Source organism: Mus musculus, chromosome 10, assembly GCF_000001635.26.
Source record: "Mus musculus strain C57BL/6J chromosome 10, GRCm38.p6 C57BL/6J".
Taxonomy (NCBI): domain Eukaryota; kingdom Metazoa; phylum Chordata; class Mammalia; order Rodentia; family Muridae; genus Mus; species Mus musculus.
The window spans coordinates 128,126,001-128,152,180 of record NC_000076.6 but is presented as its reverse complement, the minus strand read 5'-3'; the positions used below and the strand labels follow the sequence as shown (position 1 = coordinate 128,152,180).

The 26,180-nt window shown below is 47.4% G+C and overlaps 2 protein-coding genes across 22 annotated transcripts in view; one reads left to right on the top strand and one right to left on the bottom strand.

Moving 5' to 3' along the window:
• Rbms2 (RNA binding motif, single stranded interacting protein 2) overlaps positions 1-22,711 on the top strand; it is a 50,828-nt gene extending 28,117 nt beyond the window's left edge. For all 4 annotated transcript variants that reach the window (NM_001039080.1, XM_006513900.3, XM_006513899.2 and 1 more), the window contains 12 exons: positions 826-998; positions 5,521-5,579; positions 6,417-6,508; positions 8,629-8,786; positions 13,984-14,063; positions 14,152-14,261; positions 14,474-14,520; positions 14,614-14,707; positions 17,074-17,184; positions 17,973-18,053; positions 18,456-18,540; positions 18,814-22,711. In NM_001039080.1, the coding sequence (NP_001034169.1) occupies positions 844-998; positions 5,521-5,579; positions 6,417-6,508; positions 8,629-8,786; positions 13,984-14,063; positions 14,152-14,261; positions 14,474-14,520; positions 14,614-14,707; positions 17,074-17,184; positions 17,973-18,053; positions 18,456-18,536 (1,068 nt within the window). In that variant the 5' untranslated portion in view covers positions 826-843 and the 3' untranslated portion in view covers positions 18,537-18,540; positions 18,814-22,711. The remainder of the gene's footprint in view (positions 1-825; positions 999-5,520; positions 5,580-6,416; positions 6,509-8,628; positions 8,787-13,983; positions 14,064-14,151; positions 14,262-14,473; positions 14,521-14,613; positions 14,708-17,073; positions 17,185-17,972; positions 18,054-18,455; positions 18,541-18,813) is intronic.
• Positions 22,712-22,877: 166 nt separating this feature from the next.
• Baz2a (bromodomain adjacent to zinc finger domain, 2A) overlaps positions 22,878-26,180 on the bottom strand; it is a 37,934-nt gene continuing 34,631 nt past the window's right edge. For 12 of the 18 annotated variants that reach the window (XM_011243281.3, XM_011243278.3, XM_030244833.1 and 9 more), the window contains 3 exons: positions 25,940-26,163; positions 25,712-25,855; positions 23,212-25,593 (listed from right to left, as the gene is read on the bottom strand). In XM_011243281.3, coding sequence (XP_011241583.1) covers positions 25,428-25,593; positions 25,712-25,855; positions 25,940-26,163 — 534 coding nt within the window. In that variant the 3' untranslated portion in view covers positions 23,212-25,427. Of the gene's footprint in view, positions 25,594-25,711; positions 25,856-25,939; positions 26,164-26,180 lie in introns of all 18 variants that reach the window. The other 6 variants (XM_030244831.1, XM_030244834.1, XM_011243287.3 and 3 more) reach the window with 3 other exon arrangements.

Sequence of the window (26,180 nt, the reverse complement as noted above, 5' to 3'; positions counted from 1 at the left end):
TAATTATTTAATTTTGTTTGTTTGTTTGTTTTCAAAACAGGGTTTCTCTGTGTACCCCTGGCTGTCCTGACACTCTCTCTGTAGATCAGGCTGCCTTCAAACTCACATAGATCCACTTCCCTCTGCCTTACAAGGGCTGGGATTAGAGGTGGGATTAAAGGTACCACCAATGCTCTGCTAAATAATTTATTGTGTGCATTTGTGCATTCAATTGTGTGCACATGTGAGTGTGTATGGGCATGCACAGTGCACATGTGGAAGTCAGAGGACAACTTCTAGGAGTCTATTTTTCTTTCTTCCTTTCTCTCTCTCTTTCTCTCTTTCTTTCTTTCTTTCTTTCTTTCTTTCTTTCTTTCTTTCTTTCTTTCTCTCTCTCTCTCTCTCTCTCTCTTTCTTTCTTTCTTTCTTTCTTTCAAAGATTTATTTATTATTATATCTAAGTACACTGTAGCTGTCTTCAGATGCACCAGAAGACGGTGTCAGATCTCATTACAGATGGCTGTGAGCCACCATGTGGTTGCTGGGATTTGAACTCAGGACCTCTGGAAGAGCAGTCAGTGCTCTTAACTGCTGAGCCACCTCTCCAGCCCAGGAGTCTGTTCTTTACCCCCATGTGCATCAAACTCTGCTCATTACGTTTGGTGGTAAGCACTTTATGCATTGAGCCAGTGAGATGACCTATCTTCTTATTCTTTTTAACTGCTTTACTCCCCTTTGAGTTCATTGCTGTTAATGTTTTGTATCTATTTCCAGGATGTCTTCTTCAGTCTCTAGTGTGTAAATGCACAGTCTCTCTGACCTTCTGATCTTCGTGTCTCCCTGCAGCTATATGTGGCTCAGCAAATGGCACCTCCAAGTCCAAGGAATAGCACCCCCAACAGCAGCGGCGGAGGCGGCGGCGGGAGTGGTGGGAACGACCAGCTGAGCAAAACCAACCTGTATATCCGAGGACTGCAGCCAGGCACCACTGACCAGGACCTTGTCAAGCTCTGTCAGCCGTGAGTTGCAGCCCCAATACAGAGGCTTCCAGGGATAGCACGGATTCCCAGGCGCTGGCTTCTTGCCACATGCTCTTAGGGAGAATTGCAATAGTATTACACTTCTACCCCACAGTCACAGGCACATTCCAGGGCGCTCACGTGCCGCTCTTTTGAGTTTTGTTGTTTTGAGTCAGCATCTCATGGATCCTAGCCTGGTTTCAGATAAGATCAATGTAAGGGAGAAAGGGTTTCTTTGCGCTCAGAGCTTGATCTTCTCCTGGGAAGTCCAGGTGAAGGAGCTTGAGGAAGCTGGTCATGTCACATCCATGAAAGGGAAACGGCTGCTTGCTGCTGTGGCTCAACTCCCTTTCTGCATTTCCTAGTCCTGGATTCCAGCCCAGGACCTCAGTGCCACAGTGGTTAAGGCCCTCACAGGCATGCTAGGTGCCTGTCTCCCAGGTACCTCAGATTCTGTCAAACTGATAATTACCACTGACCCTGACATAGTTTGACAGAAATATCCCCTTCATCTCCATGGGGTGAATGTATTTTTTTAAAGCAGGGTATCATGCAGTCCAGGTTGGACTTGAACTCCTTGTCCTTCTGTGTCTACCTCTGGGGGTAAAGGCATTTCCCACCCTACCTGGCTATAGCAGCTTTTTATTTTATTCATTCATTTTAATTTCTAATCCATCTTTATTTGTATGCATGTTTATGTGCTTGTGTGAGTTTATGTGCACCATATGTATCTGCAGCCGGAGGGCATCAGATGCTCTGGAACTGGAGTTATAAGCAGGTGTGAGCCACTTAATGTGGATGCTGGGAATTGAACCCAGGTCCTCTGGAAGAGTAGCCAGGGAGTGCTCTTCACTGCTGAGCTATCTCTCCATCTGTTCTTGTTTGTTTATTGAGTCGTCCATTCTGTTGTTGAAAGTATTTGTATTGTTGCCAGTCTATGGCTATTATGAATGCAAACTGTATGACAGAAACTTACCCCTTGGTGTGCGTGCATGCCTGTGTCAAAATCAATCAAAGAAGCAGGGCTATAGTGGCGCCCAACTTTAATCCCAGCACTTGGGAAGCAGAGAAGACAGGTGGATCTCTGAGTTCTAGGCCAGCCTGGTCTGCAGATGGAGCTACGGGACTACACAGAGAAACCTAATCTCAGAAATAAAATAAAATAATAAAATAAAATAAAGGAAGAAACAAACCAGTCAAACAAAAATGTTGGAGTAAGTGCAGGGAGAAGGCATGGGTTGGGTGGAGCCTGATAGAGGAGAGGGAGGGGCCCAGCCTATCTGAGAAGGGCGGGCTCTCCTGCTCAGAAGGACTTCCTGCCAGTGTCCCCGGGATCTCTTCCTGGGTTGCTGGATCCCAAACTCTGGTGGGCCGGAAGGGGAGGTGTGGCCTGGGACTAGAACTTCTGGTTCTCTGGAAGGGGCTCCTGTGGAGGAGGAAGCAGCACTGACCCAGCTGTTGCCAGCTGCAGTGGAAACTCTAGCTCAAAGTCTCAGGCTGCTGGGCTGCAGCAGGCTCCACCCTGGGGCCTTGATGGGGATAGCAGCTCGAGTGTCCTCTGGCCGACAGTCATTCCTTATGACTCTTTGCCTCAAAAGACCCAAGGACCACCAGTCCCCGCCTCCTTTTTCTTTTCTTTCTTTCTTTTTTTTTTCTCTCAGCCTCCAGGGCATTCTCCAGCTTATTTTGTCTAATCCTCTGGGTTCCGAAGCTGCACTGAAAAAGCTGAAGGGAGAGAGGCAGCCAGGGGCAAAAACAAACTAATCAGGCATCCATGTTCTTTAGGAATAAGAGGATAGATTTTTTTTTAATGCTTTCTGGAATATTAATCTCAAATTTAGTTTCTGCCAACTGTTTCTCTTCAGCCCTTGAATTTCTGACTTTGTTCAGGGCTGCTGTTCTGTCTCTGACATTTTCACACTTCTGGGATACTTTTTCCTTGTAGGATACTTCTGACCCAAGATCTGTACTGCTTCATGACTAGAGCTCTGCCAGCTGTCCAGGCCTCTGCTGCCAACAGGGTTTTCCAAAAAGCTGGAAAACACAAATCTCATCAAATACAAAGTGAAAACTTGTCACAGACTAATTTAACTCATTCCTAAAGGAGACAAGATGGAAAAACCAGGTCAAAGAGCACGAGGAGATACTTGTTGGCACTGAAATGTTGGGATAAGGTTGCCGTGATGAGGCCAGAACATAGGAAGCCACGGGACTTGTCTGAGATCAGTTGTACTAGAAAGTAGCAGAGTTAGGATTTGAGCCGAAGACATTTGGATCAGGCTGGCCTCATCAAGGGACCAGTAGAGCCTTGGGTGTAGGGGTCAGAGGAAGCATTGTCGTGATGATGATTTAAAGATTTATTTATGTATATGAGTACACTGTAACTGTCTTCACACCAGAAGAGGGCATTGGATCTCATTACAGATGGTTTGAGCCACCATGTGGTTGCTGGGAATTGAACTCAGGACCTCCAGAAGAGCAGTCAGTACTCTTAACCACTGAGCCATCTCTCCAGCCCCTTATTATTTTTAAGATGGTCATCTTTAATTGTATTATTTATGAGTGTGAATATTTTGCCTGCATGTATGTCTGTGCACTGTGTGCATGCATGCATAGTGCCCACAAGACAGTTATGAGCCACCATGCGGGTACTGAGAATCAAAACCAGGTCCTAGTGTACTTAGCTGCTGAGTCATCTTTTTGGGTTTATTTTTATTATTTTTAATAGGATGAATGGTGTTTGTCTAAAAGAAAAGTAGAATCAAGAATTATTTTTGCGAGCCGGGCGTGGTGGCGCACGCCTTTAATCCCAGCACTTGGGAGGCAGAGGCAGGCGGATTTCTGAGTTTGAGGCCGGCCTGCTCTACAGAGTGAGTTCCAGGATAGTCAGGGCTACACGGAGAAACCCAGTCTCAAAAAAAAAAAAATTATTTTTGCTAGGTGGGTGGTGGTTGTGTATACCTTTAATCCCAGCAGAGGCAGGTGGATCTCTGGGAGTTTGAGGATAGCCTGGCCTACAGAGTGAGTTTCAGGACAGCTAGTGCTACAGAGAGAATCAGGACAGCTAGTGCTACAGAGAGAAACCCTGTCTTGAAAAACTGAAGGAAAAAGAAAAGGTTATTTCTGATCCTCAAGGAATCCCAACAGAGCTCTCAGCCTTCAGACACAGGCTTTATGTGTGGGCCAAGCTTCTTTCCCCAAAAGTGTCTTAAAATGGACAAATGTGTTGGTATTGTAAGAGCTGCAGTCACTTTCAGGTGGTGCCTTTGTGGGGTTAGGGTTATATTAAGGACACTGTGACAGCTGACCTTATCGAGGATCACTATAGTGACTTTTCCCTTTGTGAGGACAATATCCCTGACAAACAGCAATTTCAGTGAAGAAGACTTTGTGTTAGCCACACTTTGAGGGGAACATACAGATCATCATGGTGGGTAGGATCTGTGGCAAGAGATGGTCACACTGATGTCAACAAAGTAAAGGGCAGCCAGGGAGGTCCAGGCTGTAAAATCCCTGTGACCCATTCACTCCAATGAGGCTGTACCCCTTACAACAATGTCAGCAGCTGGGGACCAGTCCTCAGCCTCGGGACATATGGGGACATTTCCAATGAAAACCACACCAGCCCTTGAGATTACTGAAGTACACATCCAGGTGTGCCGGGGTCGATAAAAGGAAGCAGGGAGATCTTCCATGAATATAGGCCGGAAGAGAAGGGGAAATAGATGTTTATATCCCCCTCCCTCCTTTCCCCATGCTAGGAGCAGTGCTTCATCCTCTCTGCTGTGCTGGACTGAAACCATGAGCCAAAATCAAAGTGTTTGTTTGGTCATTTTGTCGCAGGGATGAAAATTAACACAGTAGTTTGTTTTGTTTGTTTGTTTTTAGACAAAGCTATATAATCCTTATTGTCCTAGAACTCATTATATAGACCAGGCTAGCCTGGTTCACCTGCCTCTGCTCCTGAGCAGAGGGATCAAAGGTGCCCGCCACTACTTACTGCACAAGTAGCATTTTAAATTGACTAAGGGTTTTTTTGTTTTGTTTTGTTTTTTGTTTTTTTTTGTTTTTTTTGTTTTTTTTTTTTGTTTTTTTTGAGACAGGGTTTCTCTGTGTAGCCCTGGCTGTCCTGGAACTCACTCTGTAGACCAGGCTGGCCTTGAACTCGCCTGCCTCTGCCTCCTGAGTGCTGGGATTAAAGGCATGCGCCACAACGCCAGGCTGGGTTTTTACTTTGTTTCCATGTAATGACTAGAAAAACTAGCGGAGAAAGAAAGGGCTTGGAGTAATCTAGATGATGCCTTAATCTCTATCCTGGCTGTCCTGGAACTCACTCTGTAGACCAGGCTGGCCTCTGATTCACCTCTGCACCTCTGCCTCTACCTCCTGAGTGCTTGGTTCAAAGGTGTATGCTACTGCACCTGGCTCTTCTCTCTGCAGTTTGTAAGCCCCGCCCCGAACAGCCCCCACCCCCACCCCCCCCCAATCACAGATCATCACCTTGTGTTTTCCTTTTCCTTAGGTATGGCAAGATTGTCTCCACTAAGGCCATCCTGGACAAGACCACAAACAAGTGCAAAGGTGAGAGAGAGACCAGCTGCTCTCTGCACCTCTGTCTCCTCCTGCTGGGAGGCTGGGCAGACAGCACCTGGGAGGGGCTGGGAGGTTTGGGGCCTAAAGACCAACATGTATTTAGACTCACTGGTGGCTCGAGAGCTAGAGCTGAAAATACTGTTAGGGGCAGTGCTGGCAGAAGGAAGGAAGGCTGTGTGGTGTGCCATCCCTTCTCAGCTCCCTCTGGGTGAAGTGTCTTTCCCCAGGTGGGAAGGTGCTGGGAGAAGTTTCTCAAGGTCTATGTAAACACCTTTTCTAGGATTTGGGGGAACTGCCCAGTAGGTGTTCTTTTTCCGATGCTGAATAGTTGGGGGTGAGAGGGAGGGCGGCCGGGGGGGGGGGGGGTCAGGGGGGTGAGGGGGCGTGTGTGTGTGTGTGTGTGTGTGTGTGTGTGTGTTGGACATCTCTGAGAAGGGCAGCTTCCATCTGGTACCAGCTTGCTGTGCTGTATTCCTCCCTCCCTAGATTTCTGGGGGCTTTCTGCAGAGGAGCTGGAGGGCCTTTAGACATGCATGAGGGTATAGGATTTAAAACCAGGTCTGAAGCTCTAGGTTCTTTCTTAATGAGGAGAAAGGCAGAATGCCAACCACAAGGTGTTCTCATGTCCCTGGGCGTCCTTAGCCACAGAGTGGGTCTGAGCTCTGGTGAGGGGTCCCATGGACAACTCTCAGTCTCCCTTCCCCCCCAGCCCCCACTCCATCATTTACATAGTCCATACCTCTTCTTCTGTCTCCTGAAAAGCCTAGGCCTCCCACCTCTCTTATACCTCCCACCTCCCGTGACGTGACGCTGTTTCCCTTCCAGGCTATGGCTTTGTGGACTTCGACAGTCCGTCATCAGCACAGAAAGCTGTAACTGCACTGAAAGCCAGTGGTGTGCAGGCACAAATGGCAAAGGTAGGGTAGTGCCCACCCCCTCCCCAGCCCCATCTGCCTCTCCAGGGATTACAGTCAGCAGCAAAGTGCCAGTTTCAGCTATGTCGGAATGTTGAGGAAAGTGAAATTGATGAGCAAGAATTGTCTACAGTGCTCAAGTGTGTGAGTGTGTGTGTGCATGTGCGAGTGTGTGGTGTTTGTGTGTGTGTGCGCGAGTATGTGTGTGTGTGTGTGCATGTGTGTGCGTGTGTGTGTGTGTGTGTGTGTGTGAGTGTGTGTGTGTGTGTGTGCATGTGCATATGTGTGTGTGTTCATGTGCACAGCAGTGTGGAGCCACCTGATGTGAGTGATGGTGATTGAACTCAGGTCCTTGCCATCTCTCACCCTCTGCAGTGCTTTCTGGTAGCATCTGGACACAGGCATGACAGGCCAGGGTCCACCTGAGCTGCTAGAGAAGACTGTGCAGTGTGTGGCAAGCAGGAGAGCCAGGCCTCTCGGCACTCCACCCTGGCCCCACTTTCCTAGGACAGATGGTTCTAGTTTTGCAACATTCTCTGAAGCCCAATTGTGCAACTTAGGTTCTGAAGAGTGCTTTCCATGACCTGCCACTGCTCCCGTGGGACAGGGAGTGAGCTGGGGAAGGGGCTGAGGGAAAGGGAGGAAGCTACAGCAAGAAAGGAAGAGAACTGTACCTTCTGCTTTGATTTCCCTAGAGATGAAAATGTTGTATGCTCACTCTCCCCCATGTCAGTCTCTAGAAAGCTAGAAGCCTTTCTGAAATCCTTTCAACCATACTGAGGCACCTTGAATACTCTGAAGAGGCTGATAAGGGTAGAGTTACAGTGGGTTGTACATCACCATGAGGTGCTAGGAATTGAACTCAAGATCTCTCAGAGAGCAGCCAGTGCTTTTAACCATCGCTCTAGCCCCAACATAGCCATTCTTTTCTCTAAAGGTTAAAGGGGAAATGAAGCTGGGTGTGATGTCTCAAGTCATTCCAGCACTTGGGAGGCAAAGATAGTGAGAGTTTGTTTTAGGCCAGCCTGGGCTACAGAGTAAGACCTTGCTTGTCTCAAAAGAGAAAAGGAGAAAGAGAAGAGGAGGAGGAGGAAGAGGAAAAGGAAAAGGAGGGAGAGGAGGAGGAAGAGGAGAGAAGGGCAGGAGGTGAGTGGATTGGAGAGAGTACACTGGCTGTTCTTCCAAAGGTCCTGGGGTCAATTTCCAGTACCCACCCCGGTACCTTAAAGGCATCTTAACTCTAGTTCCAGGGAAGTGCCCTCTTTTGGTCTTTCTGGATGCTTATATGCACACCATACACAGACATACATACAGGCAAAAACAAAAAACAAACAAACAAACAAAACCACCCATAGATGTAAAGTAAAAAATAAATTTTAGGTGGAAAAAAAAGGGAAAGAAACGGAAGTTGAAAGTGGGATTAAGGTTGCTGAAAAGGACTGACTAAAGCAGTGTAATGATTGACAGGCTTGAAAACAGCTCTGGAGTGGGTGTTGTGCACACACCTGTGATCCCAGCACTTGGGAAGGAGACAGAAGGATCAGGAATTCAAAATCAAGCCCTTAGGCAGAACTGTCATTGAGCCCTCCAGGAACCTCCACCCTGCCCCTAGTGCAGCCTCTCCCTGGGGCTCCCAAACACCTTTGGGGTAAATCACTGCACAGCACACCCTGCCCTTTCTGTTTCCTTCCTGCTGCCCTCCCTGCTTCCCTCCCATCCGCCAGTGACCAGGTAGCCCCCTTAGCCGAGTCTGCTGTGGCAGAAGAGAGGGAGAGAAATCATTCTGAACTGTGGAGTTGACAAGTCAGGAGAAAGGAATCTAACCTCAGGGCCAGGCTGCAGGGCAAGAGGAAAACTTGTTCTGCCTGCTTCTTAAAGAGACAGCTGGTAGGTGGCTTGTGTTACTGGATTGTACAGCAGTAGACGTGGTAAATATTATAATCTCTCTTCCTGGACTAGGTGTGTAGTACACGGTGACAGTTCTGGGTATTACAAACAGAAGGTTCTCTGTGTTTGGATCCCCCCCTTAATGCTTCTCTTCTCAAATGTTATTCTGTGCATGAGGGCTGAGGATGGGATGGGGAGCAAGATGTGAGCCTCAGTTTTCACCTTCGTGTCCATAGCAACAGGAGCAAGACCCTACAAACTTATACATCTCAAACCTCCCTCTGTCAATGGACGAGCAGGAACTGGAGGGGATGCTGAAGCCCTTTGGCCAGGTCATCTCTACTCGGATCCTTCGAGACACTAGTGGGGCCAGCAGAGGGGTCGGCTTTGCAAGGTAAGGGATGACTGAGAGTGGCTAGCAAGAAATAACTTAGGAAACAACACATACACACACAGATGCACATACAGATGCGCACAGACACACACGCACAGAATCACACACAGACACACACAAATACACACAGAGATACACACATACATACACATATAGACACATAGGCGTACACACACACACACAGTGCCCTTCCCCTGAACTAGACCAAAATAATTGTCAAAAATACCTAATAAGCCGGGTGTGGTAGCACACGCCTTTAATCCCAGCACTTGGGAGGCAGAGGCAGGCGGATTTCTGAGTTCGAGGCCAGCCTGGTGAGTTTTGAGACAGGGTTTCTCTGTCTTGAAAAACCAAAAAAACCCCAAAACAAACAAACCTAATAAGAGGCAGCAAAGTAGCTCAGCAGGTAAAAGTGCTTGACAGCAAACCTGGTGACCTGAGTTTGATCCCTGGAGCCCAGACGGTAGAAGGAAAAACTGACCCCAGAAGGTGGTCCTCTGACCTTCACATGTGCGGCAGCTTCTGCACATACATAATACATACATGAATGCAAGTTGTCTAAACCCTTGGTAGTAAATCGTGTGTGTGTGTGTGTGTGTGTGTGTGTGTGTGTGTGTGTTGAATATTAAACTAAGGGCCTGGCACATAACAAAAACTGCCTGCAATCCTCCTGCCTCTGCCTCCCAGACGCTGGGATTCTAGGCATGCTCCACCACGCCTCACCTCATGGATGTCCTTCGGCTTCCTTTCCCATTGCCTCTGCTAACCTAGCTTTTGTTCGTCCGATTCTGTGCCCTTACAGCTGACCATTCCCACTCCACACCTCATTTAAACTCTGTCAGGCCTGGACCTAGTCCTCAGATCAGTAGGATGAAGTGGAAGATTTGCTATGCTCTCTGGATCTTCAGGGAGACTTCTATCCTAGAACAACCTGTGCAGTGGCTGCCCTGTGTTGTAGGACATTGCTGAGCTTTAGCGTTCTCTGTGGAGTTTGATTACCCAGATCTCTCCTTCTCTAGGCTGCCCTCTCCTGGGCTCATGTGTCATGGAGCTTCACCTGATCTTAGCCTACCTAAAAATGACTTACTTTTTTAAAAAAGATTTTGCTTGGGTGCTTACATGGTTGATCAGCACGTAAAGATGCTTGCTGTTGAAGCCTGCCAACATGTTTGACCCCCCCCCACCACTCACATGACTACACACACATACTGATGTTTTTATAAAAAGACAAAGAAAGTGGGGGGGGGAGTTATGTTCTATGGAGGTATAGTCAGGTATGGGGGGGAGGGGGTACCTTGGTGGGCCCATGCTGAGGCATCCCTTCCCCCTGAGGGAGCAACCACATGATGGTATAGTAATAGAGTTTATTAAGGGCATGGGAGGGGGGAGTTAAGAGGGTAGTAGAGGCAGAGAAAGGCAGAGAGAAGAGAAGAGAAGTAGAGGAGAAGAGAAGAGAAGAAGTAGAGGAGAAGAGGCTGCCATGAGCACGTGGAGAGATGGAGGGGAGGGAGGAGAGAGAGGAGAGGACAGAACATGAGCAAGAGGGAGCAAGCAGCTCATCAGGCATCCCTGGGTGTTGCCAGGTACTGTGGGGTGGAGCATCCCTGGCTGTTGCCAGGTAACTGTGGGATGGATCTTAGAGAGAATGCTAACACATACAAAATAAATACATGTGAAACATTGTTGCAAAGACTTTTTGTTTTGAGTGGCGGAAAATCTCTGCAAGTTCAAAGTGGCCATATCTGAAAGAATGTGAGTTCCAGGCTAGCCAGCACTAACTACATCATGAGTCCAAGCTCAAGACAGGGTGGTAATGTAGCTCTGTGGGTAGAGTGCTTGCTTAGTAGGCATGGGACCCCCCCCCCCAAAATTTGATCTACAGCATGGAATAAAATGGGTATCTAATGACATTTTAGCACTTGGGTTGTGGAGGCAGGAGAATCAGAAGTTGAAGGTGAACCCCTCAAAGTTTGTACACACCTGTAACCCTTGTGCTTGGAAAGTTGTACATAGACTGTTTACAGTCAGCCCAAGTTGATTTTTGTTTTTGTTTTTGCTTTTGTTTTTTTTAAGAGTCTGTCTCAAAATCAACAGTGGAAGTCAAGCAGTGGTTGAGAGGGCAGATGCAGGAGGATCTCTATGTGTTCAGGGCCAGCCTGGTCTATAGATCACGTTCCAGGCCAGCCAAGGCTCTGTTACACAGAAAAACTCTTCTCTTGAAACAAACAAACAAACAAACAAACACCAAAACAACAAACTATTCAAGGCCTGATCTGTAGCTCAGATGAGAGGGATCACTTGGAATTCAAGACCTGCCGAATTGAGAGTGAGACCCTAGCTCAATAAACAAACAAATAAATAAAATATTGAAAAATCAAACAAGTGAGTTTCACTTGAGAGGAGAGTCTGTTAGTTGTTAATTGTTTTTAGCTTAAAGGTCTGGGTTTTGTGTTTCAGTCTCTTAGCCTGCTCAGACTGGGAGTGAAGTGGGTTATCTTGGCCCATCACAATCCTGACATTTGGAAGAGGATGGGGAGCCCCTGGACTATGTGAGATACCGTCTCAAAGAACAGCCTCTCCAATAAAATAGAGGCTGTGGCTAGAAAAATACTAGTTCTGAATAGGCTCAGTCTGCGTAGCGCCACCTAATGTCAACCTTGGGTAATACAAGAGGAAGAGTCTTGGACTTGTGTTCTTCCACTTTCGGCTCACACACTGTTTGCTTGTTTGTTTTGCTTTTCGAGACAGGGTTTCCCTGTGTAGCCCTAGCTGTCCTGGAACTCACTCTGTAGACCAGGCTGGCCTCCAACTCAGAAATCTGCCTGCCTCTGCCTCCCGAGTGCTAGGATCAAAAGCGTGCGCCACCACGCCTGGCCCTTTTTCTTTTGTGATGTGTCCTGGTTCCATTTTTGTTACTGTGCTTAAACACCGGGACAAAAGGATACTTAGGAAGGAGGGTGTGGTGGTCCCTGTAATCCCAGCACTCAAGAGGCAGAAGTGGGTGGAGTGGAAGGGACAGCTTGGTGAATAGAGTCAGTTCCAGGCTGAAAAAGCTTATACTGAGAGGCCCTGTCGGACAGAACCCAGGACAGGATGAGTTCATGCATGCTTGCTTGCCCGTTTAGGCTCACTTTGCCTTCTCCACTCTGACACAGCTTAGGGCCCCCATCTAGGGAACAGTCCCTGCCTAGGGAATGGTGCCACCCAAGTGAATTAATGGAAGACAGTCCCTGGGAGACATGCTGACAAGCTCACAGTTAAACCCAATACAGGCAGTTCTTCACATAGTTCACCAGCAGCTGGGATTAAATAACTGCCTGTGTTTTGTTTATTATTTTTTTTAAATTTATTTACCATATGTAAGTACACTGTAGCTGTCTTCAGACATACCAGAAGAAGAGGGCATCAGATCTCATTACAGATGGTTGTAAGCCACCCTGTGGTTGCTGGGATTTGAACTCAGGACCTCTGGAAGAGTCAGTGCTCTTAACTGCTGAGCCATCTCTCTGGCCCTCATTTATGTTTCTATTACATTTTATTTGTTAATTTGTGAGTGTGTGTGTGTATGGAGGACAACTTTTAGGAATCAATTTTTCTCCTTTACCATGTCGGTTCCAGGGATCAAACTCATGTCATTAGACTTGGCAGCAAGCTCTCTGATCTGCTGAGCCATCTTGCCAGTCCAAGTATAGAGCTGCTGAAATCCCAGCATGTGAACACTGAGACAGGGGCTATACAACAAGATTCCCATTTCAGAAAATCAGAAACAAGCAGGAACCGCTCAGCAGTCTGTACTTCGGAAGGAAGCTGTAGCTGGTGCATAGACGAGGATGTGGTCACTTTTCCTGAGTGCTCTGACTTACAGAGCCTTGGGTGGTGAACGGCCACTGGTACCTACACCTTCATTCTTTTCTTGTGCTTTCCCCCTCTGTATCACGTATGGGGCAAGAGCCCTCACACCCTTTAAAAAGCATTTCTTTATGACAGGTAGTAGTGGCTGCACACCTTTTTAATCCCAGCACTCAGGAGGCAGAGGCAGGTGGGTCTCTGAGTTCAAGGCCAGCCTGATCTGCAGAGTGAGTTCCAGAGCAGCCAGGTCTACACAGAGAAACTCTGCTTTGAAAAAAAAAAAAAAAAAAAAAGGCATTTATTTATCAATTCATGGGGGGAGAACAAATATGGCATCACATTTCTGTGGAGGCCAGAGGAAGCTCACAGGAGTCAATTCTCTCCTTTAAATATTTACTTGTATGTGTAAGAGTCTTCTGTGTACATGCATTTATGTGCACCAAGTGTGAGCCTGTTATCTTCAGAGGTCAGAGGAGGGCATTGGATCCACTGTAAGTTATTACACATGGTTGTGAGGTATCCTGTTAGTACTTGCACCAGAACCTGGGTCCTCTGCAAGAGCAATAGGTACTCTTACCCACTGAGCCATTTCTCCACTTCACTTCACTTCTTTTTTTTTTTTTTCTTTTTTGAGACAGTGTCATTGTAGCCCCAGCTGGCCTGGAACTTGATAAGTAGACCCAGGCTGGTCTGGAACACTCAGAGAGACACCAGTCTCTGCTTCTCGAGCACTGAGGTCAAAGTCATGCGCCATCATGCTGACATCATTAGGAATTTTTAAAAAATAGTTCCATGACCACTGAAAAAACTTTACGTTTATTTCTTATGTACATATGTGCATGTTTGTGTGTTACAGTGCATGTGTGGAGGTCAGAGGACAACTATCAGGAGTTGGCTCTCTCCTTATACCATGTGGGTTCCAGGGATGGAACTCAAGTCGTTGGGCCTGCTGAAAAAAATGCCATTATCCACTGAACCATCTCATCAGCTCACCATTAGGGCCTGGGCTACTCAGTCAGCGAGTGCGGGCTCACCCTGCATGACAACTTCCAGCACTCCATAGCAGTCAGACACGGTAGAACTTTTCTGCAGTTGTAACACTGAGGCAGGAGAATCAGATCAAAGCCATTCTCAGACACAGGGTTTGAGGCCAGGCAGAGGTATATATAAAATACACACACAGAGAGATAGCCTGTGTTTAAAAAAATAAATAAAAAGGAAAGCTAGGTGCCTCGAAATGAACATGTAGGACATAAACATTCTCCAGTATTTGTGGGTCTAGGAGCCTGTGAGTATGTGTAGGACACATATCCCGGACAGGTGGTCTTACTCCTCATGTGCGTCTTAGGATGGAGTCAACAGAGAAGTGTGAAGCCATCATCACCCACTTTAATGGAAAGTATATAAAGACACCCCCTGGAGTAGCAGGTGAGGCCTCTGGGACTCGGGCTGGGAGCCATTGGAGGAATGGGTACTGCCCCGTGGCCCAGCAACTGTGTATGTTTTCTCTTGACAGCACCTTCTGACCCTTTGCTTTGCAAATTTGCTGACGGTGGGCCAAAGAAACGACAGAGCCAAGGAAGATACGTGCAAAATGGACGGGCCTGGCCAAGGAACGGAGACATGGTAAAAAGATCCCCGAGGAAGCACGAACCCTGAGAGCATTAGAGTTGGAAATGGCGCAGCCTGGCTTCTGTGCGTGTAGGTGGGAAGCTTGAGAGTAAGATGTGTGGCTGAGCCCTGGTGTCTACTCGCTCTTTAGCGCAGTCCCCAAAACCTGTCATGGGACATGTGGGTATTCTGGGCTGGCAATATGGACACTACCTTCTTTCTTACAGGGCGGTATGGCCTTGACCTATGACCCCACTGCTGCCCTTCAGAATGGGTAAGGGTGTTTCATTCTAATTTTCAAACAGCAGTTAGTGGAGGTGGCTCTGGCTCCCCGAGGCTTCTCACTGAACAAAGGCCTCTCCTGCAGGTTCTACGCAGCTCCTTACAGTATCGCCCACAGCAGGATGCTTGCTCAATCTGCGCTAGCCCCGTATCTTCCATCTCCTGTGTCTTCCTATCAGGTGAGGTGTGAGGCTTTTCCTACTGTGTGTGTTAAGTGAACGAATGTAAAGCTTTTCTATATAGTACACACAAAGAAATGGTATGTTGGAGCATAACATGTGATTTTTATGTGTGTGTATATATATATATATATATATATATATATGTGTATATATATATATATATATGTATATGTGTGTGTGTATATATAGATGTATATGTGTGTGTGTAATATATAATATATAATAATATATATTATTCCTGTATGTGTATATACATATATACCCATGCATACAGTGCATATAAACACTTTTAGAGATAGAAACATCCTCTTGAGCTGGGCATGGTGGTACACACCTCTAATCCCAGCATTTGGGAGGCAGAGGCAGTTGGATCTTTGTGATTTTTTGAGGCCAGCCTGGGCTACATAGCAAGCTCCAGGACAACCAAGGCTATATAAGAGAGACCCTGTTTTAAAAAACCCACATCGGGCTGGTGAGATGGCTCAGTGGGTAAGAGCACCCGACTGCTCTTCCAAAGGTCCAGAGTTCAAATCCCAGCAACCACATGGTGGCTCACAACCATCCACAACCATCCGTAACACGAGATCTGACTCCCGCTTCTGGAGTGTCTGAAGACAGCTACAGTGTACTTACATTAAATAAATAAATAAATAAATAAATAAATAAATAAATCTTTAAAAACAAAAAAACAAAAAACCCCACATCATCCTGCTTCTCTTTTTACCCTCATTGTAGATCACTTTCATGTGAGTAGATACTCAAATATTGGGGCCTTGGGAATCGTTTTGATAAAAATGTTTTTTGGTTTTGTTTTTGTTTTTGTTTTTTGAGACAGGGTTTCTCTGTATATCCCTGGCTGTCCTGGAACTCACTTTGTAGACCAGGCTGGCCTCGAACTCAGAAATCTGCCTGCCTCTGCCTTTGGAGTGCTGGGATTAAAGGTGTTTGATAAAAATGTAACTTTATAGCCGGGCATGGTGGCACACACCTTTAATCCCAGCACTTGGGAGACAGAGGCAGGTAGATTTCTGAGTTCAAGGCCAGCCTGGTCTACAAAGTGAGTTCCAGGACAGCCAGGGCTATACAGAGAAACCCTGTTTCGAAAAACAAAAACAAAACAAAACAAACAAACAAAAAAGTAATCTCATTTAATATATTTTGTTATTCTCACAACATCTTTTAAGCAGTCCTTTTACTTTATCTGTATGAGTGTTTCTTCTGGGAGAGCAGAACATGGTCTTAGCTGCTGTGTGTGTGTGTGTGTGCTCGCGCGTGCATATGTGTGTATGTGTGTAAAGGTCAGAAGGCAATTTATGGAAGGTTCTCTCCATTTACCTCGTGGGTTTTGGGGATCTAATTCAGGTCTTTAGATTTGGTAGCAAGTGCCTCTACCTGCTGAGATATTTCATCTACCCCTTTGCCTGTTTTTAACTGCGTTATCTGAGTTATAAGCTGCTAGTATTTGTTAACAGTGTGCTCTTTTAAAGTTTTTGAGACAGGGTCTCACTATGTAGCCCTGGCAAATCTGGAACTCTCTTTGTAGACCAGGCTAGCTTCAGATTGACAGATCTGCCTGCCTCTTGCCTTCTGAGTGCTGGGATTAAAGATGTGTGCCACCACAGTCTGGCTAAGCGGTTTGTGCTCTGAAGGGACATGTCAGTTTGCGGGGGGCTTTGCTGAACAGTCTCATTCCTTGAGCCTAGGCAGTTAACATTTTTATTTGTCTTTGCTTATGTTAGAGAGTGACTCAGACATCTCCTCTACAAGTACCTAACCCATCTTGGATGCAATACCAGTTGTACTTCACGCAGCCTTCAGTGAGTGTTCAGAAGGGAAAGAGACAATCTGATGTAAAGCAAAGCAAAGGGTTTTGATGGCAGGATGTGTGGGTGTGAGCTCTGGCTCAGGCAGTAGGCGCACCAACAGTAACCTTAATTCTGTGGGTTTGTTAGTCTTAGACGTAGGTCCCTGCAGACTAAAGGTGAGGATGCTGTTGTTCCTGTTGTAGAACTCGGGTTAATTCTCAGGACTTGGAAATGTCAGCAGACGGTACTCTAGTTCCCGAATAGTTTGCTTCCTGATTCTAGTGCACTTAAACTGTTCTTAAAAAGCAAATCAAAGTCTGGGTGTAGAGACACAGGCCTTTAATCCCAGCACTTGGAAGGCAGCAGCAGGTGGATCTGCGAGTTCAAGGCCAGAGTGGTCTACAGAGTGAGTTCTGGGACAGCCAGGGTTAAACCTGTCAAGAGACACAAACAAGCAAAACAAAAACAAAACACTGGTGGCCCTGCTTGGCATCCTTGCCACTCAGGTGTCTTTACAGGAGGGTGCTGCTTAACCCTTCCCTTCATTGCCTTCTCTAGGGCTCAGTTCTGACACCAGGGATGGACCACCCCCTCTCTCTCCAGCCTGCCTCCATGATGGGACCTCTTACCCAGCAACTGGGTCACCTGTCACTCAACAGTCTGGGCACGGTAAAGGATTGTCTGTGGTTATTAACCCTGCAGAATAAGAAGTGCCTAGGAAATGCTCCTTGGTACCTGTGGTTACGCAGGACGCAAGTGTGTCAGGGTCAGCAAAGGCAGGCTCAGAACTGCAGTAAATGCTTCTAATCCTTATACTCAGGAGGCTGAGTCAGGAAGACTTAAAAGTTCCAGGCCAGGCTGGAGAGATGGCTCCGTGGTTAAGAGCACTGACAACTCTTCCAGAGGTTTGGAGTTCAATTCCCAGCAACCACATGGTTGCTCACAACCTATCTGTAATGGGGATCAGATGCCTTCTTCTGGTGTATCTGAAGACAGCTACAATGTACTCATATAAATAAAATAAAATAATAAATCTTAAAAAAAAGTTCAAGGCCATTGATAAACAGAAAAGAATCAGTAAGCTGGGGATATACCTTCCTGCCTACCTCTTACCTGCTTCCCAGTCACGGAACTAAATGTGGTTTAAACATTTGTGAATTTGCTTAGGCGCCAGTGCATATCTCCTAGAAGAGCTCATCAGAACACTGAAAGGGAAGGGATGAAGCTCAAGGCTCTTTTAGGTCTGACTGGTGCAGGAGAGCTGGTGGCAGTGAGTTGAGGGTGTGGAGGAAGAGAGGGAACGCAGTGAGGGAGGGACATCAACGTGTCTCTAGCTGGCATCCTCGGGCACTCCAGGGACATTTTAAAGAAGCACCCACAACAATAAAGGTCTCTGTGTTTTCTGAAGCTCCTGAGGGCTTTAAACTAGCTGAGAACCATTGTTTTTGTTTTTGTAGTTCATGCCGGCAGCTGCTGCTATGCATGGGGCTTACATCTCCCAGTACCCAGCTGTGCCTTCTTCCAGTGTTTCTGCTGAGGTAGGAGCTTTTTCGGTTCGTTTTGTTTTGTTTTGCAGTGAGGCCAGGACACATCAAGGGCAGATCTCTGAACTGTGTACTCCTCTCTCGGTACTGCCTACCGCCGGCATCCTCACTGGTGGTTGTGAGGAGAGCAGGAGGCGGCTTCATTGGTGTTTAGCCAGCCTGCTCTGTTCAATTTAGACAGGGATGCTGACTTCAGCTGCCTCAATACTCTGAAAATGAGCAAATGCTGAAGTATTTTCCAAGGTAGCTGGACCACTTTGCCCGCTTTCTGGCAGTCTGGATGTTGGATGCACACATGCGTTGGGGGCGGTGTGTGTGTGTGTGGCTGAATTGGGGAGGCTTTAGTGGGAGGTGCGTGTAGGAATGCTTCAGTAACTTTCCTTGGCTGTGATACAGGAGAGCAATGGCCAGCAGAATCAACTGGCAGTGGAGCCCCCCTCAGACCACGGGGTCTATCCTTTCCAGTTCAGCAAATAATGAGGTAAGAACTTTATGGTGGGGAATGCTGCTATGCTATGCTGAACTGGAAGATGGTGCTTGCAGCTTTGTTCTGCCAATAGCCAGACAGGTTAATTAATAGTCGTGTCCTCTTCGTATCGTCTCCAGCTAATGCCTCCTTTAGGATTCTTTCCCCCCATCTTTGTTAAACAGAAAGGAACTCTTGGAGATGCTCACAGACTCCAGAAGGTTTAGCAAGTTACAAGCCTAGCTGTAGCCTGCTGAGCACTAACACCTGGCTGTCATTCCCTCACAGGTCCAGACCTGGGGAGAGAAGCCTATGCAGTCCTCCTTGGGCTCCTTCCTGTGGCTGATGGAACCTGAGGAATCACGTTGGTTTTTTTTTTTGAATGTGCTACATTCAAGATCAAAAAGACTTTTTTTTCTTTTGCAAAAGAAGTTTCTTGCTTTGTATTTAATTGCAGCGAACCTTTCTCCTACCCCAAAGACACCAGTTGAGGTGCTTCTCATCTTCGAGAGGTTTGGGTATGTTGGGCTTTTAAAATGGTTTAAGAACAATCGCAGTGCTGTGAAGTCAGTGAAGGGGCGCTGCTTGCCAGGTTCAGTTAGGGACTATTTTCAATGTGTGTTTTAGATATGCAGGCTTAAAACTTTTGTTTTGCAAAGCTCTCAACACACACTTTGCACACACCCACCCACCTCCCTCCCACGCACTGTTTAAGGCAGGGTCTCACAGTGCAGTCCTGGCTGGCTGACAATGTAGACCAGGCTGGCTTTGAACTCAGCGATCCTTCCCACTCTGTCTGAGTGCACCGCCATGCCTAGCTAGTTGTTTTTTTTTTTTTGGTTTTTTTTTTTTCAAGACAGGGTTTCTCTGTGTAGCCCTGGCTGTCCTGGCGCTCACTTTGTAGACCAAGCTAGCCTCGAACTTAGAAATCCACCTGCCTCTGCCTCCCAAGTGCTGGGATTAAAGGCGTGCGCCACCACCGCCCGGCTAGTTGTTTTTTAAAACTTCTCCACAATGGTCTTTTTTTCTTTTCCATTTAGCTTAGCCTGCCTACTTTGCCTTTTTACAATTTTTAATTTTATGAATTTGATTTAAATTTCATGTGGAATTGGGGGAAGGGAGAGCAACGCACAGGTAGAGAAGTGTGGCAGTAGAGGTTGCTTTCCCTCTGCCCTCCTGGCCTAGGAGGGGTTAGACTTTGACTTCAGGAAGCAGACATGTGACAACCATGCAGCCTTTGGAAACCACCTTCAACCAACTCTGGTGGCAAGTGCCACTGAGAAGTGGCATCCAGCTTCAGCATCCTGGATACCTGCTCTGCCTCCTGGAGGGTCTTGGGTCTTCATCCTGCCCCAGGTCTCACAGCCCCTGCCCCTGCTGAGCAAGTTCTGCCTTCCACTTTACCAGGAGGTTGTTTTGTCCCCGAGAGGCTGCTGTCTTGTCCATCATCATCCTTGATTACCAAGCCTGGGGAGTATCATGTGTGCTGGTCCTGAACACCTGACAGAACCTGGCCCCACTCCTCCACCCCTTATTCCCTGGCAGTTATTTGGTGTAGACTAAACCCCAGTCCAGCCTTGGACATGGAGCCTGTTAGTTCATGTACTTGGCCAGCAGTGACATCTGTGACTTTGCCTCCTGGAGGATCTTTTCTGCCTGGGTTCTCACAGCCTCTCATCCCAGCTGCACATGGCTGTACTCAAGTGGTACTTGGCTGAATCACTTAATTCAGCAGGAGCCATCTTATTTAGCAGGGCTCACCCTTGGTTGTATGTACATGCCAAGTGCACACAGTTTGAAGGGATGAAAGCAAGAACTGTTGTGTATACTGTGCATGCTTGAGAATGGACTGAGCTTTCTCTATGCAGCATACCCAGCCCAGCCCTGGTGTTTGGACCCCTTCCCCAGGGAACCAGACCACCAGAAATAATTTTCCTTCTTGTGGAAGGACGACGGGGTGCTAGGATAGAAAAAGGCAAGACTCACAGCTCCCTGGCCACTCAAAGGTCAGGAGGGACTTGTAAACATGCCTGCCGTTAACTATTCCCTTCTGCAAGACTTTCAGCACAAAATGTGACTTGTTACATCACATCCCTTCACGTCATAAGTACACCTCCAGTAGACAAAGCAATGGAGATGGGGAAGTGTGTCCAGAGGTCAGTGTGAAAGAGGAAGGGCAGGGCATGGTGATGGTGAGAAACTGGCTCAGCAGCTGTGCACACTACAGAATTGGGAATCCTGGCCTGACTGTGCTGCTGTGCGTTCTAGACTGAGGAAGGGGCTGAGGACAATGGACAGCATAAAGTACAAAATGACCAGTTTTCTCATTGGTGCTTCCAACATCAGGAAGGTCATACCCAGTTATCGACCTCTAGCCCTCTAGCACTCAGTGACAGACTCAGAGCTCTGTCCTGTGGAAACCCTGCTGACAGTCTTGCTGCCACTGCTGCTCCTTCACTGCCTATTAAAAATTGTTCCTTTTTCTGTAGTTCTAAAGCAATTTGAATAACTGACAGTTTTAAAATTTGAAATTACCTTTTTAGGTTTTTCTTTTGAGTATACTGGTTAGGGTTCTAGTGTTTCTGGTTGAACAGGTGTGAGCATGGGAAATGAGGGCAACCTGTAATTTTGTTTTTATAGTGGTTAATGGCACTCACTGTGTAATTTCTGCTTAGTGATTTCCATCCACTCTTTTCCTCATTAGCTCATTACTCAGAAAGGTAGCGACTGAAGACAGGAAGTAGTATGCAAGCCATGAGGGATGAGTTGTAAGCCTCCTCTCCATCATCCTGCCCAAGGCTCCTAACAGTCTCCTGAGTCCTGTTTGCATGGAGGCCAGATAGATGGCTCTGCACTCTATATCTCACCTGTACTCATTTTAGTACATTGTGGTTTTGCTTCCAATCAATCAGAGTGGACTAGAGCTCACACCTGACCTCGTGTGACTCTTCACTAGGCTCCAGGCCTATCCCATCTCATTGGGTCAGACTGTAGATGGACTGGACTTTTGGAGACAGGTCCTGCTATTACTTAGGAATATGTGGGAACAATGATAGGGACCAAGCTTGTGAAGCAAAACGGCTTTGGAAAGGGCAAGTGCTCAATAATAAAAAATGGGGTGGAAGTGAAGCGTTATTTGCTGAGGGTTTCGGAAGGACTAGTTTGTTTTTGTCCCTGGCCCTTCCGGTCAAGTGGGCACCTCCCATTTTGTCGCCAAGAGCAATACAGTTGAGTAGGTGGTAGACCCAAACTCACCCAGCCATTTCTAGACCTGAATTCAGAGGATAAGGTGAGTCTAGAGGTATATACAACCAATGCTTGTTAGACCAATTCTTACCAATTCGGAGCAAGCCGGTGGCTCTACTTCTGGGTAACCTGCCTCTTAAAAGTGCCTTTGATCCCAGTAGTAGATTCAGGGTCTACAGGAGCCTTCCCTCAGCAGCTAAAACCAATTTGTCTCCTCTACTCTTTGCTGCACCTCCCGGAGGTGGTCTCCATGTGGCAGTGATGCCCTCATCACCCTTGTGACCACCGCTCTGAATGTTCAAAATAAGCATTTCCTGTCCAAGCAAATCCCTAAACTCCCTCGTCCTCATTACTCAACTACCTCAGTCTGACAACTCAAGGCACACAAGCACCTACTTGCCTCCCACCATCCTTTACTGCCCTTGTCTTTGTGGGGTTGGAACAAATGCAAACTCCTCAGTTCCACAACCCAAAACTGCTCTTTCTGGATCGTCTTCTCCAGTGACGTTGGCTCCCTACAAGAGCGAACTCTCCATATGGGTCAGTCCCTGTAGGACAAGCCAGGGACTATGCTGTGCAGTCAAATGCCAGGTTTGGAGCATAGCTTAAGACCGCAGAGAGTAAGGACTTGAGTGGTGGTGGTGTGCAGTTTGAGAGAGCTGGAATGGACGTCTCTGCTCCTGCCCTCTGGGCGGGTCGGGTGATGACTTCTAGATGCACTCCTTACCCTGGAGGGAAGTTAATTTATACTTAAGATGCATTTTGTACATTTCCCCTTTACCCAGAAACCTGTAGTTTCATACTCCCATGTCTATGCCAACACTACCTATCGCTCACTCTCCGTGGCTGACTTCTGGTTCCATTTCCTTCCTGTGACTTGGAAGAGCTTTACTTTTGCTCACGTGAACCTTTCTTTTTTAAATAAAACACAAAAGCCTCCTGTCTAGTGTCATCCATGGTGTAGGGAGGGTGCTGGTGCCTTGTCTATTCCTGTCCCACCCCCACAGCGGACACAGAGCACTAACCCAGAGCACAGGTCAACCCATCACACTCATTCTCTAAGGTACAGTGACCTATGCTTCAGGAGAGAAACATGCAATCTTGAGTCTTTTATCAAATGTGGTTTTTATTCAATGACAAGCACTTTTCTACAGCCGCACCTGTGGAACATCACATGGCAAAAACAAGGTATTTTTTTTTCTCTAGACTTTTTTTCCTTTTTTTAAACCTTATTAAAAATGAGATTGGTCCTAAAAATATAGAAAGAAATAAATTTAAATTCACAAAAAACTGTACATTATCAAAAAGTCACTAAGACACCACATTTGGTTATATAAAAAGTCCCTTTTGCTGTAAAAGGAACGTGGAAACTTGTTGGTGTTGATGGTTTCTTGCTGTCACCAGGAAGGGGACACAAAGGGCAGGGAAGGGCTGTCTTTATTTTTAACCTGCTTTCCCTACCAAATACTCTTTGTCAACAAGAGAAAAATCCACCTAGCTTGAGGGGCAGTGAGGATGAGGAAAGAAAAGTGAGAAATGGCCCCTTTGATCACATCCTGCCCACAATCCCTTCAGTCCCCATTTCTACAATCAAGTCTGGGACCTCCTCCTTCTGAGTGCCTGGTCCCGAGGGCAGAGGTGGGGCTGGGAGAGGAGCACAGAGCAGAGCAGAGGCTCCACTCTCCCTCCTCCCGCACCTCCAGTAGCGAATGACTCCAGTACACTTTATGCCAGGGGAAACAGTTCCAAACATCTGACTAACACAAAGTTTGTTACAGCGCAGTTATTTAGATAAAATATAAATATTTATGCATAATATAAAGTCAATTCAAATATTCTTCAATCCACCTCTTATTTAAAAGAAAAAAAATTCTCAAATAAAATTAAGTTTTGAGGTTCATCGACAGAAAAGGCGACTTTAGAAACAGGCAACCGGGAGTGCGGTGAGGGTGGGTCGAGGAGTCAGGGCTGCCCAGGAACCCGCACTGCCCCACTCTTTAGTACTGCTGGAGTACAAGGAATGCTACACCTCACCTGGCATCCTCCGCCCACCCATGGAACATTGCTTGGATGCCTTGGCTCCCTGCTTAGGTCAGCTAGCAGCCACCTCCCCAGTGCAAGTACCCGTAATTTCTGATGGGAGGGGCTTGGCTGAGCAGGAAAGCAGGGGCCAGTGGCCCATGGCTACAGCTTGGAGTTAGCAGCTGTCCTCTCATGCTGGGGGCTAACCTGGGCTCAGTCACACACAGGGCAGTGGTAGACCCAAATCCTCCTCTCTGCCCATTCTGTGCTCCAGGGTCTCTGCTGCTGGGGAAGAAAGGGGTCCTGGGACATGAAGTCGGTGTAAGGAAGGAAAACACAGCTAAACCCAGACACTCATGGTTTAGGAAAGATCCAGTTCTACCCCCCTACCAGCAAAAACTCAAAGCTAGTGAAGGGAGAGGGAGTTCCTGCTGAAAAGATTGCACAGTTTGAAGAGGCTGGAAAAGAAATGACCATGAGGAGAGACAGCCTTGTCCCCAGAGAACCCTTGTTCTTGTGTTTTCCCAAAGACAAAAGGTTGATGGTGTGAAACAATGGGAAGGCGGGAATAAACACATGTGGGGAACAATGAGTCCCATCACACTACAGGGTCACAATCACAACTCTCATCTGTGCACGTGCACACACACAGACACAAAACACACACCCACACCCACCTCTCTCTCCTCCTCTCTCTGAGGCCAGTCAATTGCTACCTGGCCCCCATCTCGGAGGAGCACTCAAACTCAGCAGTAGTTGTCCCTGAGGAGTTCCCAAGAGGGAGGTTTGGGAAGCAGGGGAAGGAGGCTGGAAGGCCTAGGGCACTGCCTGCCTGTCCGCTCCCCAGCCACCGAGCTTCAGAAAAGGCTAGAGACTCACAGAAACTCAGCATGTGAGGAGGAGCCAACACCTTAGAGGGTTAACTAGAAGGGAGGCAGAAGATGAGGACAGAAAGACAGGAGAGCTCTCAACTTTGTTTTCCACATAAGGGAAAAAGACTGGGAGGGAAGGTAAAGAACCCGTACACGATAGTTTTACATTACTGGGTGAGACAAAACCTTAAAAATAGGGAGGAGTTAGAACAGAATGAGTGAGAGGAAGTGAGAAGCAGGGAGGGGACTGAACATGGAAGCAGCATGTTCAGGGCCCGGTGTCCGGCTCGACACACTTGGGAGTTAAGTCCACTTTACTGGCCGTCACTGCGGGTCCGCACACAGTACAGAGTGTTTCTCAGTTTCACACATTCACTAGAACTATTGCTATTGTTAAATAGCCCCAGGATGCTGAGGCATGGACAGGGAGGGGAGGAAGCTGGGAAGGGGAAGGAGGACTTCTTTGTCTCTCTCCATTTTAATGGGGGGGGGGGGGAGGAGGAGGAGAGACAGGAAAATTTTTTCTTTTTTGGCTTTCCATCCAGAAGGACCTCATCTCTGCATCTCTTATTTGAGGAGCCAGAGGAGGAAGGGAGAAAAGGGATTCGGAACAAGAGGATGTGGGTGCTGCCAAGGGCAGAGTCAAGAGTCAGCATTGTCTGACTTGAGTCCACCCAGGGCAGCCATCAGCAGGTGAGAACGGCAGGTTTTTGTTTGGAAGGTTGGAGAAGATGCCACAAAGTGACTCCCAACTTCCTTGCCTCACAGATTGGCCTGTTTTCCCTGATAAAATTCCTCCCAGCGGCTCTCAAAGAAGCGTCGCATGACGTGCCCAGCCTTGCCCACTTCAGAGTCATCCTCATTGAAGGTCTGGCAGTTGTCAAAAACCAGCAGAGCATCAGCTGCAAACTCTTCTGAGCTAGTGTACCTGGGCAGGGGAAGACAGGGCTGTGAGCTGTCAGCTCTGAGCTAGTGTACCTGGGCAGAGTGGATGGGACTGTGAGTAGAGAGAAAGAAAGGGTGAAGCAAGAGAGAGATCAGCTTACCCTCCACGGAGCAGGCGTTCTCGCATGGTGGAAAAATCCATAGGGTTCTTGATGACACGTCGGTATCCACTCACCAAGCGAGGGTTCACAGGCTCTAGGAAAGGCCAGGCTGCATCATGGGACTCCATCTCCATCAGGATAATCCTATTAGTACAAAAAGCACACATTGACTCCTGCAGTCTCTCTGGCACAGAGACAGAAAGTTAGTCCTAGAGTCCACTAACTCACTCGCAAAATGTGAGATCACTGTGGTGACTTCTCATCGAATGTCGCCGTCTTTTGGGGGGAGACAGCCCGTCTTCTGGGTACCGAGGCACTGCTGGACTATCTCGGCTCCTTGACAACATCCGCCGCCGGCTGTCACCTTCTGGGAAGGTCAGTGGAAAACTACTTTTCCGCTTCTGACCTCGTTTTGGAAAACCAGGCCTCTGAGTGTACTCTTCCTCTACCTGCTGAGGATAGGCCCAGG